At 30.7% G+C, this 18,644-nt stretch overlaps 3 protein-coding genes across 4 annotated transcripts in view; 1 reads left to right on the top strand and 2 right to left on the bottom strand.

Annotated features, from left to right (window-relative positions):
• Positions 1-18,644, bottom strand: part of LOC119673171 (protein sprint) — a gene marked incomplete at its 3' end in the record, with an annotated part of 222,386 nt that overhangs the window by 24,931 nt on the left and 178,811 nt on the right.
• LOC119673170 (JNK-interacting protein 1-like) lies at positions 426-4,175 on the bottom strand. Of its 2 annotated transcripts, none has more exons than XM_038084409.1 (6): positions 3,799-4,175; positions 3,248-3,594; positions 1,252-1,851; positions 976-1,103; positions 722-906; positions 426-659 (listed from the first exon to the last, which is right to left on the bottom strand). In XM_038084409.1, the coding sequence occupies exons 1-6, from the start codon at positions 3,906-3,908 to the stop codon at positions 587-589; spliced, it is 1,443 nt and encodes a 480-aa protein (XP_037940337.1). In that variant the 5' UTR covers positions 3,909-4,175; the 3' UTR covers positions 426-586. The 2 variants fall into 2 exon arrangements, with proteins under 2 accessions (XP_037940337.1, XP_037940335.1); XM_038084407.1 differs by having other exon boundaries at positions 1,252-1,872.
• LOC119673169 (tryptophan 5-hydroxylase 1-like) overlaps positions 10,757-18,644 on the top strand; it is a 10,044-nt gene continuing 2,156 nt past the window's right edge. Inside the window, exons 1-8 of the mRNA XM_038084406.1 lie at positions 10,757-11,151; positions 14,573-14,723; positions 14,781-14,946; positions 15,133-15,183; positions 15,262-15,353; positions 16,368-16,557; positions 16,618-16,744; positions 16,812-17,044. Of these exons, the coding sequence (XP_037940334.1) occupies positions 10,765-11,151; positions 14,573-14,723; positions 14,781-14,946; positions 15,133-15,183; positions 15,262-15,353; positions 16,368-16,557; positions 16,618-16,744; positions 16,812-17,044 (1,397 nt within the window). The 5' untranslated portion in view covers positions 10,757-10,764. The remainder of the gene's footprint in view (positions 11,152-14,572; positions 14,724-14,780; positions 14,947-15,132; positions 15,184-15,261; positions 15,354-16,367; positions 16,558-16,617; positions 16,745-16,811; positions 17,045-18,644) is intronic.

The following is an 18,644-nucleotide window of genomic DNA, read 5'->3' on the forward strand; positions in this document are numbered from 1 at the left end:
TTTCAATAGTTTAAAAGATATAAAGAAAAGAAATTAAATATGTGAAGCGTGCTATTCAAGTGAAACGGAGTGTATATACACACATGTGTGTATAATATATAATTATATATAAATTATATTGAAAAAATTAAATATTAATATAAAATGTAATATATATATAAAACAAAATAATATAAATGTATATATATGAATATAATAAATGCAAAAAACAAAAAAAAATTAGATGATGATAATTAAGTAATAATAATAATTATTCTGAAATAATTATTCTGAACGTTTTTATATGAATATTTCATTTGAGTAAAAAAAAACTTAATATATTGGAAAATTGTATTAAGAAATCTAAATAAATTTATGAAAAATGAACATTAAAACTTTGTAAGATGTACGATATATGCCTGAAGACTTTAATTTCTTTTCTTAAATATATGTATATATAGCATATATGTATATATTAGATTAATACTTTTTTATTGAAATTTTCGTAGATCCATTATTGATTTCAACGGTATAGTTTGACTTTAATAGATTTTAACTCGATTCTTGTTAAACAAATCAGTACATTTCCCAGTACTTTTCCATTTGCTTACTCTATGTAAATGTCCTCAATGGGATAAGCTGTTTCTATGAACTTCTGATAAAAACGTTGAAATGCACGTCTAACAAAATAAAACATAATATTAATTTTTATTTCAAATTAAATCGGAATTATAGTATATACCCCACAGCTTCTGCGACCGGTCTTGTCGATTCAGACCCCTTGAAGACATGACAAGCAAAACGCTGCACAGTTGGATGCTTTGTTATGAAGCCAATAAAGCGATGATCACGGGGATGAAATGCACAAAATGATACATTTTTCAATGAATAGAAATAATCTATGCAGGGTTTCTTTTCCTTTTTATTCTATAATTGAAATAATTTAAATCAAAAAAGGACAACAATAATAACAACAATTATAGCATGACAACTTACATTCGGTCCAGAACGATCCACCATGCGTAGACCTTGATCAGATACTTCTAAAATGCATACTTGACCTGATGGTGAGTTACCATATTCACCTACAATTTTACGCACTGCTTGACAAACCACACCGGTACCTATAAAAACAATATTAATTTAAAGATATATATTGAAAAGAAATTCGTATTATACGAGTAATAATAGATGAAATTTTTTTTGATAACACCACATAACTATATATGAGCACATATGCATACTTGTATAAGTGCTGTCATCAAATTTTACCTTTATGAGCCAATGTCTCTACTGAACCCAAATAACCCAGCAGATAACGTTCTTTTTTAACTTGTTGCACAGTTGGATCGAACTCATTGTAATCAAGATCAACAGCATACGCCGAGGGAAATATACCCTGTCTACCGGTACGTAAGTTAACACCTTCACACCATAAATCATCGGCTTCCTTTTGCACGTATATAGCATCCCCTATTTCAATTTCGATTTCATCATGATGACGTGGTATGAATTTGTGCAGACCACGATGTGTAGCTTCCAACATCTCCAGCTGTGCAAAGGGTATGCCACCGAAGGGTTGTGAAAATGGTGACTGAGAAACGGGGGATGTTATTTGTGGTGACATACTTTTAAAATCATTAGGGGAATGTGCAGTGCTATGACCACTGTCAACATCACCTAAACTCTGTAAACGTTCTGAGTCAGGACTTGAGTCCTCATCAAGCAAATAGCCGCATTTGAGTGTTAGAAACGAACGTTGATTTTGTCTTAGACCGGTGTTATTAAGACCATTACCCAAAATGAAGTTATCGTTTAGACTGCGTCCGCGTGTCATCTCATCTGCTAGTGTGCTTTGTCCGTAACCACTACCTAAAAGATGTAGAATGGAAGCTGCAACGAATGCATGAATAAAATTTATTTCACTACATTTAACTACGTACAACAATCCAATTGTGGCTTGGCAAAAATAAAAAGAAACTTTGTGGATTTTGATGAAAACTGAAAAAATAAAATTCTATCTAATATCCATGCAATCAGAATGTTCAAGTCAGTTCTATCTAATAATGGATTAGTTGATATCTTGTATATAACCATCATTGACATTAGGTAGATCAACATTTTGGTCAAACTTAATAAAAAAATTAGGATCTCAGAGAGTCAAATAAATGGAAAGAAGTAAATATATCCTTAACTGGACCATTTAAGTTTATGACGTGTTAGAGTTAATAAAGTGTATAGCTACGTCAAAGCGCAAATATAAATATTTTTAATATAGCTTCGTTTTCAAAAAATTTGATTGATTTTATTTGGACTCGAAGTTCAAATTCTTTTATAATCCTGTTTTAATCATGAAGAAAAAAAATACATACGTAGTTTTGGACTTGTTCCAGTTTCAATACTCTTCACACATATAGTTTTGTTGCAAATCAATTATATTTTACTTGATTACTATATATTTTTCTATAATTAAAAATGTTTTTTTTTGCCATGTCTATAATATTATTTATATCTGTCACCCATATGTTCGATATTTCTATTTGTACTTAGTACTTAGAGAATGTCTCGAACACAACCTTGAACCGATTAGTTCAAAATCTGACAGCTCAGTTTGTATAAACACAAACAACACTTCTAGCTATAGAAGTGTAGATAGACAGACAGTTTAATAGGCAGAAAGATAGACTGGCAGAGATGAACAGATGGAGAGAAGTAGAATTCCCTCTTGTATGTTATATAAGATGAAGCAATGAACGTTGATAAACACTTAAGGGAGTGATTTCCGTAAGCTGAAAATAAAATTAGCGCTTAAGCTGTGACCACGTCTCACCTCATCTACTCCCTGAACCTAGCTTATATATATAGGTAAGTATATATAAAAAAGAATAATACGAATGTAACACTACAAGCACCGAATAGTTCGATAATAAATAGTAGCTATAATAATATACGAGTATTGGTTAAATATTTTTAAAATTCCAAAGATCGTCGCTATGAATTGAAAACAAATCAATAAATCTTATAGTATTTCCATGACTGGATAAAACTGGAATAAATATAAATGTAGTTGCTTGAAATATTTCTACAGGATTTCTACTCGTTCACGTACACTACCACTATTTCTAAAATCACGATTTGGTTTTGAAAATTTTACAAAGGGCTTGAAAATTATTTACAATAAACAAATACAATACAACAACAATGCTACAAATGACATATTTATACAATGAATAAAGATGGATGTTCCTGATTTCAACACCAAACTTACATTTCTTGTTCTTTGGTATCTCCGGTAATTTTCGTCTCCTTCTCTGTTGCTGTTGTGCAGCAGCTGTGTTTGGTGACAATAACTGTTGGGTCTCCAATGGATTGTTATTAGCACCAATACCACCAATCGCATCCTGATGACTTAATGGATGATGACGATGTGAGTTAAATGAGTCATTTGTATCCAATGAACCATCAGAAGATAATGAAACAACCTTTAAGCCATCGCCGATTTCATCATCTTCAACGTGACGTTGTATTTTGGATTCGCAAGTAACAGCATCTTCCTGATCGGAAGCATCGCTTTTCGATGAAGGAGAATCCTCAAGTTCGTCATTCGGTATGAGTCTAAAAATAATAAAAACATAACAGATAGTTTAATTCCATTAATCACTTTCATCAACTTCAAGAAGAACTTCAAGTCAAGAACAATTTTTGATTGCATTGATTTTTCCCATCCGCATACAACGTACAGTTTTAATGGTTATTTTGGCCTCATTTGTTTGGTATTTTCGATTTTATTTTCGAAATATTTCAGATTTATTTACTTACGAGTAGAAGTTTTGTGGATTGTTTTTCTTATTGCCCGCTGAACTATTGTTCGTTATGAGATGTGGCTCATATAGTGGGCGATAGAATTCTTCAAATTCACTATCAGCCATACTGTGTGACGGGCTTATTAAGCCCCGTAGGCTTGTTCACGTGGAACTTTACAATTAATTTTCACTCCGTCGTTCACTTTTTTGCTTACACTATTTTAATAGATTAATTCAAGTCTAATTAAGATAATTAATTTTAGCAAAAATCAAATCAAATGTCGAATGACTTCTTTTCTTCTTTTATGCCAAAATCAATAATTTCCTTTTCTGCTCGGATTACACTACACTTAGCTTCAGATACGTAATGTTCATGGTTGTGAGTGCCTTGGAACTGACTTTGACAAGGGATGAACCAGCAGGGAAATTTAGCTGTCAACTCTTTATTTTGATTATGCGTAATGCAGAGTAACTGTTTATGTTTACAACACGTTTGGCTCCCACTTGTGCTCGTATAATGTGGAGGGTTAAATCTGGAAACAGGATGTCATATGGTCGTCATGCGCACTAAACCAGTTTGGTTTTGTTTTCACTGACAATGGAACAATGGGACTAATCGGTGCATATATTTAAATAAACTGAAAAATTAAAAAATATTTTTAAATAAAATATTTGTGACCACTCTCACTTTCATATCAGTATATTGATATATCATTATATTAAAATTTTGACAAAATTGTTTCGTTTCGCCGTTTGAAAAATTTACATTTATACTAACCTCAGAACTCTGAATTTATTTTTATTTAGACCCCCTAGTAACTCACTAAATCCACTTTTTTTAGAATTTAGTGTGATTAAACATAACACTCAGACCGTTAATGTCCATTGTATTACTCGTTGTAATCTTATTCCGGTAAGTTACAAATTTTCGGATCTTTTTTAAGAAGTGAAGGATATATGAGATTAGAAACTAATATTTAAGTTACTTACGGTACACATTCGACTACTTAAAGTGTCAGTATTGACAGAACAATTGAATTATAAGAAAAGCTCCATTATGTCATCGTTCTCTCAACAAAGTGGACATTTTTAGTTCGGTTCATGCAAATTCGTCCGCAACCGCATTACTGGATATGCTAAACTGAAGGGGAACCTATTCAACAGTTAAATCGTTGTGTCTACCGACTCAATATAAACATATACATTTGCATTTTGGTGAGATAATTGCGTAGATCAGATTCTCAGTCATATTTGCATGTATTCTATTTTATATATAATTTTAATTTTTTACAATTTGATCTACAGTCTTTCTCCGAGAATCAGTGCACCGGAGTACCCATTGTATTTTGGAAAAAAATTGTTTTTCAATATATTATTTGGATCGTGCCATCAATAAACATTCATGGAACATTTTACAGTGCTGAATCTTTTGGAGATAATTTTGGATTTTTATAGCTTGCGTCATAATCGAGTTAAAAGTAAATATCTTACACATCCATATCTCCAAATTCATTCGATTGGGTATGAATTTAATACATAATTACTATTTTTTAGTGGGTTTTTAGAATTTGAACGTGTTGAGTGGATGTTAAACGATTTATATTGTAAAACGGCAAACCATTGGTTAATCATTTGTCTTGGATAACAGTATGCTTTAATACACGTCACTAAAATAGTGCTGTGAAATGAAGATACCGATATGTATAACCCAACCCTTTGTATAGAATAAAAGTATCGATTCCAGATATAGATTTAGAGAGTTCATTAGAGGTTGATAAAGTGATCATTTTTTAGCATTATTGATTAAATGATATTTTAGAAACATAATTACCCTGATAGTCATTTGTGACAGTTTGATCTATATTGTTAAACCGAAAATATTGTTCTTGCTCTCATCAGATCAGGGCATGAGCAGAGTATGTACAGTAAGATTTGACTGTTAGAGGTATGGATCTGTGTTAATCCTGTTTTGTTCTGTAGATAAATTTTTTCATCTTAAGTCAGTAGCTTTCATAGTTTTGTGATCTAAAATATAGATTTTTGATTAAATAAATTTTATAGTATTTAATATATAAGCATTCTGTAATCCTGTCCGGTGGTTAAATTTTGTTATCTTAAGTTTGGAAGAATCAATCGTTCGTTAGTGATACTAGTTGAGAGAGAAACTCCGATTTTTCAATTGTTGCAAGTCGATAACAATTGCACTAATCGCTTTACAATATAAAAATAGAAACAATTTATTTAATAAAAAATATAAGTTGAGAAAACTGAATAATAATATATTCTATTTTTAATGGTTACTTTAATATTAAATGTTTTTTTTTATATTGTATATTTATAAATATAAATCATAAAATTATAATTTATAATATATAGTTATTTTTTTTTATTTTCTTAGTTTTTATTATTAAAAATAAATTCATATATGTTTATTAATAATAATAAAATCAATAATCTAATTTGGTTTTTTTTTTATTTATATAAAAAGTGTGTTAATTTATTGACTACACACAATTATTAATATATTCTAAATATATCTAATTAATTAAATAATAATATATCTTAAATATATTATCAGAACAATTTACAGAGTTTCTTGTGTGTCAATATGTTCATTAGGATAGATTTGCTTATTGTATCATTCAAATTAGATTTTTCTCAATGATATAATTTTTTATGAAGTTCTTATTGGCTTACAAGTCCCAAGTTTCTATCTCCCCTCCCCTCAAGGCTCAACGCTAATTTAATTACCTCAATAGATTTTAAGGCTAAATCAAATGAACCATTGAAAAAGTTAAGTTGCTCGTGTCTTAACGTTTCGTGTTTTTGTTAATGTACCAAATGTACCAGATAAACTGCAAGTGAATCTATCTGTCTATCTTCGTATTTCCGCATGCGGGTTGAAGTGTCATTACTCATGTCGAATGCTTGAACTGCATCTATTTAAGGCATAACCAAAGCAAATCAAAGACACCCTCAATGAGACGACTTCCCTGAATGTATGTTCGACTCAACAACAAGTGGTAAGTTAGGAAGAGCGTCAGAAAATAAATCCTCTGGAGTGCCAACATAAACGGTTTGTTGTGTAAATAAACCTTTTATACTCGCACACAATCACTTAAATTGCCTGGAAAGAAAAGAATTAAAAATAACATAAAAGAAATAAATTGTTACAAAAACTAAGTTGGCGATGTTACCAAAACATGGGGAAGATGGTTGAGTAGATGGACTTGGGTGTGTGTTTTGTACCACAAACTGAAGGTAGGTTGATTTGTAATTCATACAGTTACCATTCGTACCATTCGTGCTGGAATAAACTATGCTCACCCACTCCACAATTCATTCTTTCTTGTACTTCTCTTATCGCCGGCAGTTGATGTCGTATCTGCCCATTCTTTCAAATCTCACACGCATATTTTAATAGTAAGTAGCATTTTTCTTAATTCTACTTCACTACTACTTGACATTGATTTCCCAGTTCCTCACACTGAAGAGAGCTTTGCAGCAGGCAAAGCCTTGACTTTTCCTTTCCTTTCTGCATCCTTTAAGTGAGTTTAAGATAAACAAATATTGGCAATAAGAGTGGCCGCAATAAAAAAGCGTTTCGTCTACAAGTTTCATTGACAAATTGACAATATTTAAAGAAAATCTCAATATTCACTTTTACCGAAGTGGGTGAAGTACTATAAAAGGTTACAATATATTTTAAGTTAAGACTTTCGAAGTTTGAATTTAAAATACATTGTGACTTGTTGGAAAGATAAGAAAGTGCCATAATTATATTTATAAAACACATACTTACTATTAGTAAAGTAGACAGTGGAGTTTTCTCGAAGGGACGAAATAAATCTATATATTATAAACTTCCTGATCACTGTAGGGTTTTTCAGGAGGATTTGTGTTCACTATTACAGGAACTATAGCTTCTCTAAAATTGGATAATGTATTTAATAGGAATATAAACAAACTATTAAACAGTTAAGCTGTTTAAAAATTTCTACGTTTAGTCCAATTTATGAGTCGTTGACGGAGTACAACACTTTTCTATTGTGTGTGTCGGGTCATAGGTACACTTTCAGCACTTGAAAGGCAGACTGATTAGACAGAAGAAGTGCTTTAGGTATTCATTCGGAACATCTTAAAAATCTGTGTATAAGGTCAGAATCATGCCAGCAGTCTCAACGATAATCAGATATGCAAGTTTGATCCAATTTATGTAATGAACAATCTAGCAACCTCATTGAGATGCCCCACAAAGATATTAGCCTTATAGTGGGTTTGAGCCAGAATAAAATAACGGTCACTCGCATTCCCCTACATAATAGATTTGACGATCAGAAAGGATGTGATATACCTATAAAATATAATGTCGGTACTTAGCTTACAGGTCCTGAACGTTTTACTTTAAATCCACTTGTCAGAGAGCATTAATAATTAAACAATTAAATATAATTATTAACGAAGATCCACTCTTTGTTACAGTGTTCTTCTACAGCGACTTATAAAGGAAAAAGATTTTACTCCTGCACAAATTCAACGTTGTTGTGAAGTCTTGAAAGCGATTATTAGCAGTATTTTTTCCAGGAAAAATATAACAAATGACATTTGCACCTTTGGTGGAAGAACCAGGCAACAAATGATATAAAAGTATTCCGTACTACCAAGTCACGACAATTGGTTGAGGTTGCTTAATGCGGTCAAGCATGGTATATGACTGAAGTTGTTACCTAAGTAAGAAAATTAGTTGATCAATTTTAAATATATAATAATTTTCTATTAATATATATCCCATGTGTTAGTGTTTTCCAAACAAGTTTTTTATAATTTATAATAAATATAAGGATTTAATTATGAGTGCTTATTTATTTATGGATTGGTTCCATTAGGATCATGTGGCAAAACAATAGACTTAACTTACAGAAGCGAGTTAGTTTTCAAATATTGGATGCTCATGACAATACGTATCTACCTACCTTCACAGAGCAGACATCCTGTATATCTTCATTTTCCTCGGTAGTACAATTCCGTATCATCTTTATTTGGTTCAAATAATATCTTTTTATTAGCCTTAGATTTTTGGGGGTCCCATTTTTTGACACACTCAGCGATATCTCCAGCATTAGCATTGACTAGACTCTCGTCTTTATAAATGCTTCTGGCTGGTTCCAGTTCGACATTCTTTTACCCATTATTACGAGGAATTGTATACTCAAAACTATAATTCCATTTATTTACTAACTATTTTATCTAAATCTTATAATAATATTATTCTCTTGTCTAAAACAAAATTAATTGAAATTGGGACCATAAGTAAAATAATAACGACACTATGAGTTAAAGTAATATACGAAATTAACCTTCTAATAGATTATAATAGAATTAATAGGTTTAACTATATATTGAATATAAAATCCTTAATTCACTTGAAAAAAAACAGATTGTTTTTCAACACGTTTTTTAAAGTTTAAATAATTTAATAATATTTCGAATGGAACAAATTTTTCATAATACTTTGTTTCTTGAGATATTTCATTATTTAGTTTACATTCTCAATATTGCCATTGTTATATTCTCTATATCCGTTGAAAAATCATATCATCGTGGATCTGTTTATACGAGTATTTGGTGTACTTATAATCTTTGCTTTCAATTTTTAATATCATTTCTTAGATACTTAAGGAATTTAGAGTTAGGGTAATAATGCTCACATTTTTGTATTTATTAGCTACACTCTATACCATATTTATAAATCATTATATATTGATTTCGATATCAAGGTTTATACATTCTGATTTTTATATGTTTATAACTGTTCTTAAATATTCAAGCATTATCGCCAGTGAAATATGTACGAAAACAAAGGTAAAGTTCTCAAGTAACACTTAAACTATTGAAATTCTCTGGCGTTGATGATATGCTCTCAGGTATTTTCATAAAGATTCTCAAAGGTATCCCGATTTCCTTCTTTAGCCATGATAGCTAGAAGTAGTACCGGAATATAGGTAACATAGCAACGATTTGAAAGGTGGCAAAAATCGTTTTTGCACTATAGGTGGGTAGAAAGAATCAGCTTTATCTGTAATCTTTCAGACCGATTTACTTTTATATTTTCTATTATTATAGTTCTTAATGTCAAGTTATTGTTGGAAAGTTCTTTTATCAGTAATTCCTTTCTTTATTTTCTCAAAAATATTTTATAATTTAATCCTTAGAAAACTCTTAATGTAGGGTGACTACTCCATTGATTCATAAGAATCGAATACATAAATTAAAGTTATCGAATTATTTAAAGACACATCGTTTTCTTTGTGAATTAATTTTCGTGTAAGCAAAATTTATTTAAAAGTTAAAATATAAAGAAATGTATTTATAAACAATAAAAAGTTTACCAAAAGTATTTTTCTAAATCTTGCAGTTCAGAATTAAGAATTTTCCTTCTTCGTTTCATACGTAATGATCCGAGAAAAGCAGAAGCAGAAGCAGAAGTTTGACGTCATTTTCAGCAATGAGTATCCTGATTTTGTTAATGATTTGGCCAAATCAAAGCAAACTACAGACATACTCCTACGCAATTTCTAATGGAGGAGTTACCAATGCCTTGCCAGTGTTGCTCAGAGGCAAATAAACTTGCCACAGATTCATAGTAAACGTTAGGAAAGTTAATTGGGAGGGGGCATGAAATAATATCACTTGAGCTTTTAATAATCATCACTGCCGAGAAATGACACACAACTTCAGCCAATGGATTTGAATAAGTTATTGGCGAATGTGGGAGATTGGAAGGAAAATATGTGAAATTCTATTGCTGCGTGTCACTAAAAAGGACAACACAACTTACAGGATTCTTACAGTTTGGACTTTAAAGCAGTTCGCGGTGCGGACTCGGTAATTTCAGATAATAAGCAACAGTGCAGTGGTCCAGGATTATATATAGCTCTATTGGATATAAAATTTGTGGAATAAATAAAATTTGTGTTCTGATATGAGTGCTTCTGGTAAAAGTTTACTTGGCCTATGGCTTTACCGTAGTGGCGAGCAGGAATGGGCCGTGAAACATGGCAGTCCTTTGCATAATATTAAAAAGAAAAGCTTTGTAAGACAATCAAAATCAGACATTTATGAAAAATTGTGTTTATTGGGTGTTAATCAGTTGCCTCCGCAGGATAATGGCGATGTTGGCATTAGTGATAAGAATGTGGATTATCGTGGTACTAGTAATCTGGTTTCTCCACCAGGTGATCGTATATCCATCATTTTCACATTGAAAAATCAAGTTGGAAATTTAGCCAGAGCTCTGCAAGTTTTTCAGGAATTGGGTATTAATGTATTGCATTTGGAATTATCACCTCTGGAGAATGCTACAAATCAGGTAAAGATGTAGTAGTTGTAGAAATTTTTATTATTGTTGCACACGTTTAAATTTTTTTAAAGATTTATTTATTTATAATTTATTAAGTTATAAAATAATTTTTTTATAATAAACTACAAAATCAAATGTGGTAGGGGAAAATTTGGTAAAAAAGTGGAGGGAGGATTTTTGCTTGTTTCTTAAGTTTTGGTGTTGTTTGGTGTACAATTCTTCAAAGAAAAGCCTAAGATAGAGTTTTTAGAACATTAAGAAGGATACAGTTAAAGTCAAAATTTAAAAAGAAGTCTATTCAAGTAACCAATTATTCCAGTTTTCAGCAAACCAAAAATTGAAAAATATTTAGAATAAAGAAATCTAATTACATAGAATCCACTACTCTTCTTTTAGGTCTTCTTTTAGACTTCATTTAAAAAGAATTCATTTCATTTTACTTGTAATATATATAATATATATATATGTATATATATATTTTAACAAAATGTTAATACAGAAGTTTTTCGTATTACCAGGCAAGTTGCCAAGTTCGGGTTCAGACACACCGAAAATAGTTGCAGAACTAAATGTCTATTGATTATTAATGTATGGCGACTAAATGGTATAGTTCCTTCAGCATTTTATCTGAAAGGTCTCCGAAGTAAGTTTCTGGTAACGGGCATGATACTTACTTACTTAGCACTTTTTCGTCATAATATATTATTTCATTCTGTGTTTTTAATGCAGTTAGTTATTAAATAAATGTTATACTTGCATGCTTGGTAAAATAATTTAATTACTTAAAGGTAAAAGATCGAAATTAAGGTCATTAATAGAAACTTATTTGTAATATCAAATTTAAAGCGATTCCTTGACAATTTAGAGTCTTTCTTTTTTGAGGATCTAGGCGATAAGCTTTACCAAAGGTTCTAGATGGATTGAACAGTAGCACAATAGGTCTATAGCGCTAAGTGGATCCCCTTGGGATCGCCGCTATAACCTAATCTAAACTACTAAATATTATAGAGCTCTTTAGAATCTTATATAACTTTACAGAAGTTTAAATGTTTTTCACTTGGAATTTCTTCAATAACATTTCTTCAGATTAAGAAATGTACTTTAAGATTAAGAAATGTCTACTTTATGTACTTTAAAACAGAAGTACATTTCTACTTTCTACATATTTACTGCTGCTTTCTAAATTTGTCGTTAGAGTTCTAAACAATTATGATTGATAATGTATATAGTATATTTGATTTCGATGTATGTTGTAGTTTTAGTTGTTTAATAATCGAGTCCAGTAGTATACAGATGATAACTAAAAAAGGGTCTTTAACATCTCATTAGAGAGAGCAGTTATATCCAAATTTAACTGTGTCTATTCTATTTTTATTACAATATATACGATTAGTATATTTATATATATTTTAATTCACATTTTCATTTTTAGATACTTTATTTATATTTATTTATTTAATTAATAGATTAGTTGATACAATTTCCCGGGCCTATATCGTCTTAATGAACGATATTCAAATTGTTGGTCTCCTATCCTGATATGTAAATATTCACAAAGGCATTTTTAGTTAAGAATCAAGCACATAATAAATCAAATTGGATGAAGATCAATTTTTTCTAAAACATTTTTCTTTCAGAGTTTTTAACTCATTGTGATAAGTTAGGTTAAAAATTTTTTTATAATAAAGTAATAAAAATCGCTTGCAAAAATCATCGTCAATGTCCTTTAGCTACTCTTGGAACATAACTTCTCCATAAAACTTCTGAATCTCGTGCTAATGCTATCAGTTTCTTTCAACTGTTTCCGATATCACGAATATCATATTTTGCGACTGCTCTTCATAATATTCTTGTTGTACGAGATTCCTTACTGTTGTCCTGGACATTTTGATTTAATGCGTTGCAGCTACAGATGGAAGCGGATTAGCATACTTGCACTATTTCACAGATGCAGTATCCTCTTCGAGATCAATATTATCATACAAAAAGGTTCTCAACATGCCTCCACCTAACATCTCCTTGGAAGAACGACATCTCCCCCGTGCAGCAAGAACAGTTCTAGCTCAACAGTTACTTGTCAAGCTTAAACACGTCTATTCCTAAAGTGTGCCAATACTGTTGTCCTGTCCTACAACGCTCACAAACCTCCGTCCAATTTACGATTGGACCCATCCCATTGAAGTGGCTAGGTTTCTCAATCGTGACCCGGGTTAATGTTTCATTAAATCCTAACCACCTAATCCATCCCTTATCCCCATTCCCCTCTCCATCATCACCAACTACTACCCCTCCAGTTTCCCATCCATGCAATCGTCTTGTGTATCCGTTCATGTTAACTGCTTACAGGTCTTAGCGGGCTACAACAATAACAACTTACACTATTTAAATTAGGCAGAGACTTGTTCTTGTTTGAATTAAGTGTAGAGATCAGCATTTATGGTAATAATAAGCCATCAAATTTTTAGGCAGTTTATGAGGAGTTGAATCTTTATTATAGCATTGTCTGCCATATAGCAAAACCTATATTTTATATATAAACAGCAAGTTTTTTAGTTTGATTGTAATGGAAAATATTAGCAACTTTAAATCATTAAGCAATTACAGAAATGCTGGATTTGCATTACTTATTCTATTCGGTAGTTATTGTAACAAGGATTTCTAGATAGGTATAGAATTCTAAGTGTTTTAAAATCTTAACTGACTATATATCTAGTAGTGCTGTTCCTATTATTTAATATTTGAACTATTCGGGTGTTCGAATAATCAAATTTGAGCGGTTTGAATTATCCACATTATCCACATTTATCCAAATAACCAGCGTTATTTGGTAATAGGGTAATTGGGTTATCGATATCCCGTACACGAATATCTGTATATTAATTGTTTGATATCCAGATATCCAAACACTCCACATTTTAGTTTGAGGTTAAATTAGCTTTTGGATGATCATATGGATTTAGATATATTTGGAAATTTTTACAAATAAAAACGGTTTTATAAATGAAGTTATAGAACTATCTCCAGAAATGAAGATATACAAATAAATTTGTTTTGGCAGTAATATTAGATTAGCTATAACTTTTTATATTGTAGTAGAAGAATTTTATATAAAAATTAACTATTGTCTTAATATTGTACACAATACTATTATTAATATTATTAAAACTAATATGAATATTATTAATAACATTAATATCGGTTGAATAATATTAATATAATTAATAACAATAATATTAATAACATTAACATTATTATGAATAATATTAATGATAGAAAGAAGTATTGTATCTAATATTTTTAATAAATAAATATTACACACGTAAGTATTAGAAATATCTTGATATTATTTATTATATTATGAATGGATCGTCATATAGTTCCATATATAGTTTTTGAAATATAAATATATGTATTTATTTATCAATATCAGGCGGATGTGCTTGTTGATGTTGAATGCGACTCCAAACGCCTAGATCAGGTGTTACAGATGCTAAATAGAGAAGTGCAGTCCGTGAACTATACTTCGGTGAAGTCGAATATGTCGGTAAGAGCACCATCGCTTTCAGCTTGTTCCAGTTTTGGTAAATCTATTAAAATACAAACATTACATTCGTTCTGATGTTTTTATTGCTTTTCAGACTTTGGGGAAATGGTTTGGTTTCCTAGAAAAATATCAGATTTAGATAAGGCGCAAAATGTTTTGATGTATGGTTCAGAGCTTGATGCCGACCATCCTGGTTTTAAGGATCCAATATATCGCAAACGCCGTGAACAATTTTCGGCAATTGCTAATAATTTTAAGCAGTAAGTAAAAATGCGTCATGCGGTGTAGTGTGACTAACAGAGTGTCAGATACTTGATGATTCATAGTCCAAACAATTTATATACATTTACTAGAAATATTTTAAAATTAGTGTCTATAATAGAATAGTTTCTATTTTGAGTTTAATTTTCATTTTGTCTACTTTGATACTAAAACTTTTAATTTAGTGGCAATCCCATACCACGCGTCCAATACACTGAGGAAGAAGTGAAGACTTGGTGAGTACGAGTAAATTGGCGTCCAAAAGTAATAATAAGATTTTATGGTAACCATTTATTTGCATTTTCTTCTTGCAGGGGTACAGTATTTTGTGAGCTACATCGTCTTTATGTGAAGCATGCGGTACCTGAATACATGGAAAATTGGCCAGACTTAGAAAAATATTGTGGTGTGTATATTAAATGAATTTTGAAATAACAATATTTTAAGAAGAATATGTTGGTATGTTGACTTTATAAATTATTTTATCATACCATAAACCAGACGATTGGAAACCCTCCCTAGTACTCATGCCATATTAGCAATGATTCGCAATGTGGCAGTTAACTAAATTGTCTGTAGTTTCTTTTCTTCAAATCTAAAATTTTCTCTGTAAGCATCTTTAATAATTTCCTGTTGATGGTAGTTATCCAATTTTCAACGAAATTCTTGAGTGTGTTTCACTTCTAGAGAGAGTAGTAGTTTCAAGCATGAAACTTGTTTTATTAATGAAAGTCTATTAAAATAATAATAAGGTGTTATTAAATATCTTTATAAAAATTTTAATATAAAAAGTATGATAATGAATATAAGCTAGTTTAGTTTAGGTTGAAGTAACAACCCTGTGCATTGAAAGTCACTTAAGCACTTATAATGGCCTGTTGTGATGTCGTGAAAGAGACACCGTCCATACGCTAGACCTAAACAACCATTTTAAAGGCAGAAGTCGCAAACTTCTGGTGCATAAACAACGTGTGTTTTAAATGGCTTTAAATTAGTCCCTAACAAACTTGGCTATGTCCTTCATTTTAAAGAATGAGAATTCTATCAAGTCAGTTAGGAAAAGGTCTCTGAGATTCTGAATACTCTCCTAGCTAATGATGGGAACTGACACATTGAGGGAGTGTATATTTTCCACCTCATTTGCAGAATTACAGTCCCATCAAATGTGTGTTAGCCCCAAACACTTGGGGGTATTATGGCAAGCCTTGCTAATAAGCAGTGACATTCTAGTATATATACCGTAGTACTAAGTTTTTCCCGATTTAGTTAAAGCAGTTTGTGTGAATTGTGTTCTATTAGCACCAGAAGAGTCTTGTGACCTAACAAGAATCTTCATATTTCCACAAGTTCCTTGTAAGAAAAAAATATAGACTAATATTTTCATTATATTTCCAAACCATTTAATACTCTTATATTATAGGATATCGTAAGGATAATGTACCGCAGCTGCAAGATGTCAGCATTTTTTTAAAGCGCAAAACTGGTTTCCAATTACGCCCAGTTGCTGGGTATCTCTCTCCTAGAGATTTCTTGTCTGGGTTGGCTTTTAGAGTTTTCCACTGCACACAGTATATACGTCATTCTTCAGATCCTTTCTATACACCTGAACCGTAAGTTAACCGAAAAGAAATCATTTTTAATTCGTAATATATGTGTATTGTAATTGTTAGTGACTGTTGTCATGAGCTATTGGGTCACATGCCGCTTTTGGCCAATTCGAGTTTTGCTCAATTTTCACAGGAAATTGGTTTAGCATCTTTGGGTGCTTCAGACGACGATATTGAAAAGTTGGCAACTGTAGGATATATGATTATTATTAAGATATGATTTTAATCAAATAACAATTTAACTTTCAATATTTTAGCTTTATTTTTTCACTGTTGAGTTTGGTCTTTGCAAGCAGACAGACAATTCTTTTAAAGTCTTTGGAGCTGGTCTTCTAAGTTCCGTAGCTGAATTGAAACATGCTATTGAATCTAAGGAAAAAATAAAAAAATTTGATCCAGAAATAACATGCAGGGAGGAGTGTATTATAACATCTTATCAAAATGCCTATTATTATACGGATTCATTCGAAGAGGCGAAGGAACAGATGAGGTAAATAAAGATATTGCTACCTGTATTATTTCTGGAATTTTTGTTGTATTTGGTTTGCTATTGCCTCTTTTATTCTTTTATGTTGTTATCACTATTTTTAATTTAATCTTAATGTTTTGTTTTTTATGATAATAAAAAACAGAAATCATGAAAAAAACTAATGTGCTCACGATTTGTAAGCCAATCACGCTGGCCGTAAGCCACGCACAAACATTTTGATCCTCACTGATAGTACATAGTACTCTAGTCAATATAATCAAAATTGCCTTTATCTATATTTATAATTGAAATTAGTCAAGTAATCACATCCATAAGATGGAAAAAGTGGATTAAACTTTAGGTTTAGGCAATTAAAAATGATCTTCTTAGACTTATTGGCCGATTGTATTAACTTATAAGAGAAAAGTGAGCGGTTTAAAAACCACATTAAAAGGTGATATAAACCACCTCAAGGAAGAAAACATGATAAATAGAAAATTCCTTTAGAAATAGCTGACAACATAGAACATATATTAAAATCAAGTAACAACGTAAATAAATCATTGTGGGTATTATATGAAAAGTATATTAAACCAAATGAGAATTATATTTGTTAATAATGTCATTTAAGTAATAATAATTCTCACTGTGTATAAAAATAATTCTTCATTTATGACTATATTTGAGGATAATATATTTGAGAATTTAATATACAATTTTGACTGATATCTTATTGCATGAAAAATGTCTTTGCCTTCATATAAGTTAAATACGATTTGAAGATCTGTGTGTGAGCGAAATATTTTTTTTAATTGCTAGATAATTTTATTGTGTTAATGATGAAAAATAACTTTAGTCAATTAACCATTATGGAAATATCCAAGAAGCCACGTTAAGTAGCTACAATTTTCAACAAGTTTTTCGAGTATATAAGGGTGCATAACATGAAAGGCGTGTTCAATATTTACTATCTATGTGTAATCATAATTAATTCCATGTAATTTTACTTCCATGTAAAATGCTTTACTTGCGGTAAATCAGATAATCTAGGAGGTTATGCCACAGTTCCCATTTTGGAGTCAAAATTTGGAGTCCATTAAACAGAAGTTTTAGGAAAATATTGATTTCTCTTACAATAAAGACTGCAAATTCTAGTTAAAACAAATAGCCGTTTAAGACATGTCCTTTCATACACGAAAAAATAAATTGTTGTTTATGGAGTCTGTTCTGGTTTCCTTTGATAGTGACTTTTCGATTTTTATATTTGTCCAGAAGTACAGTCCAATGAATTCACCAGTCCATAAAAAGCACTAGATAAATACACTAAGTACATCGGTATCTGATGAATTGTATTACGATCGTGTTTCATTCAAATTGGATTAATAATTTATAAATGTTGCTTGGATGCTAGTCTCTTCTTGCTGAAATGATATGCCATTTATTATTTAATAATACTATGGTGTTAGTTAATGGATTAATTATCAGATCTTCACGTGTCACTATATTGATAAAATTTTGATCTTACTTAAAGAAGACTTTGCATAATTGAGAAAACGTTTTATAGTTTTGTTATGAAGTTCTCTCTCTCTCTCTCTATATATATATATATATATATATATAT

This window comes from Teleopsis dalmanni, chromosome 1, assembly GCF_002237135.1.
Source record: "Teleopsis dalmanni isolate 2A chromosome 1, ASM223713v2, whole genome shotgun sequence".
Lineage (NCBI taxonomy): Eukaryota > Metazoa > Arthropoda > Insecta > Diptera > Diopsidae > Teleopsis > Teleopsis dalmanni.

Excerpts from the sequence above, each read along its gene's own strand:
- LOC119673170 (XM_038084407.1), bottom strand. The coding sequence starts at position 3,908 with ATGGCTGATAGTGAATTTGAAGAATTCTATCGCCCACTATATGAGCCA. Across the intron at positions 907-975 it reads TGGATCGTTCTGGACCGAAT|AATAAAAAGGAAAAGAAACC; the intron begins GTAAGTTGTCAT and ends TTTCAATTATAG. Across the intron at positions 660-721 it reads CCGGTCGCAGAAGCTGTGGG|ACGTGCATTTCAACGTTTTT; the intron begins GTATATACTATA and ends TTATTTTGTTAG.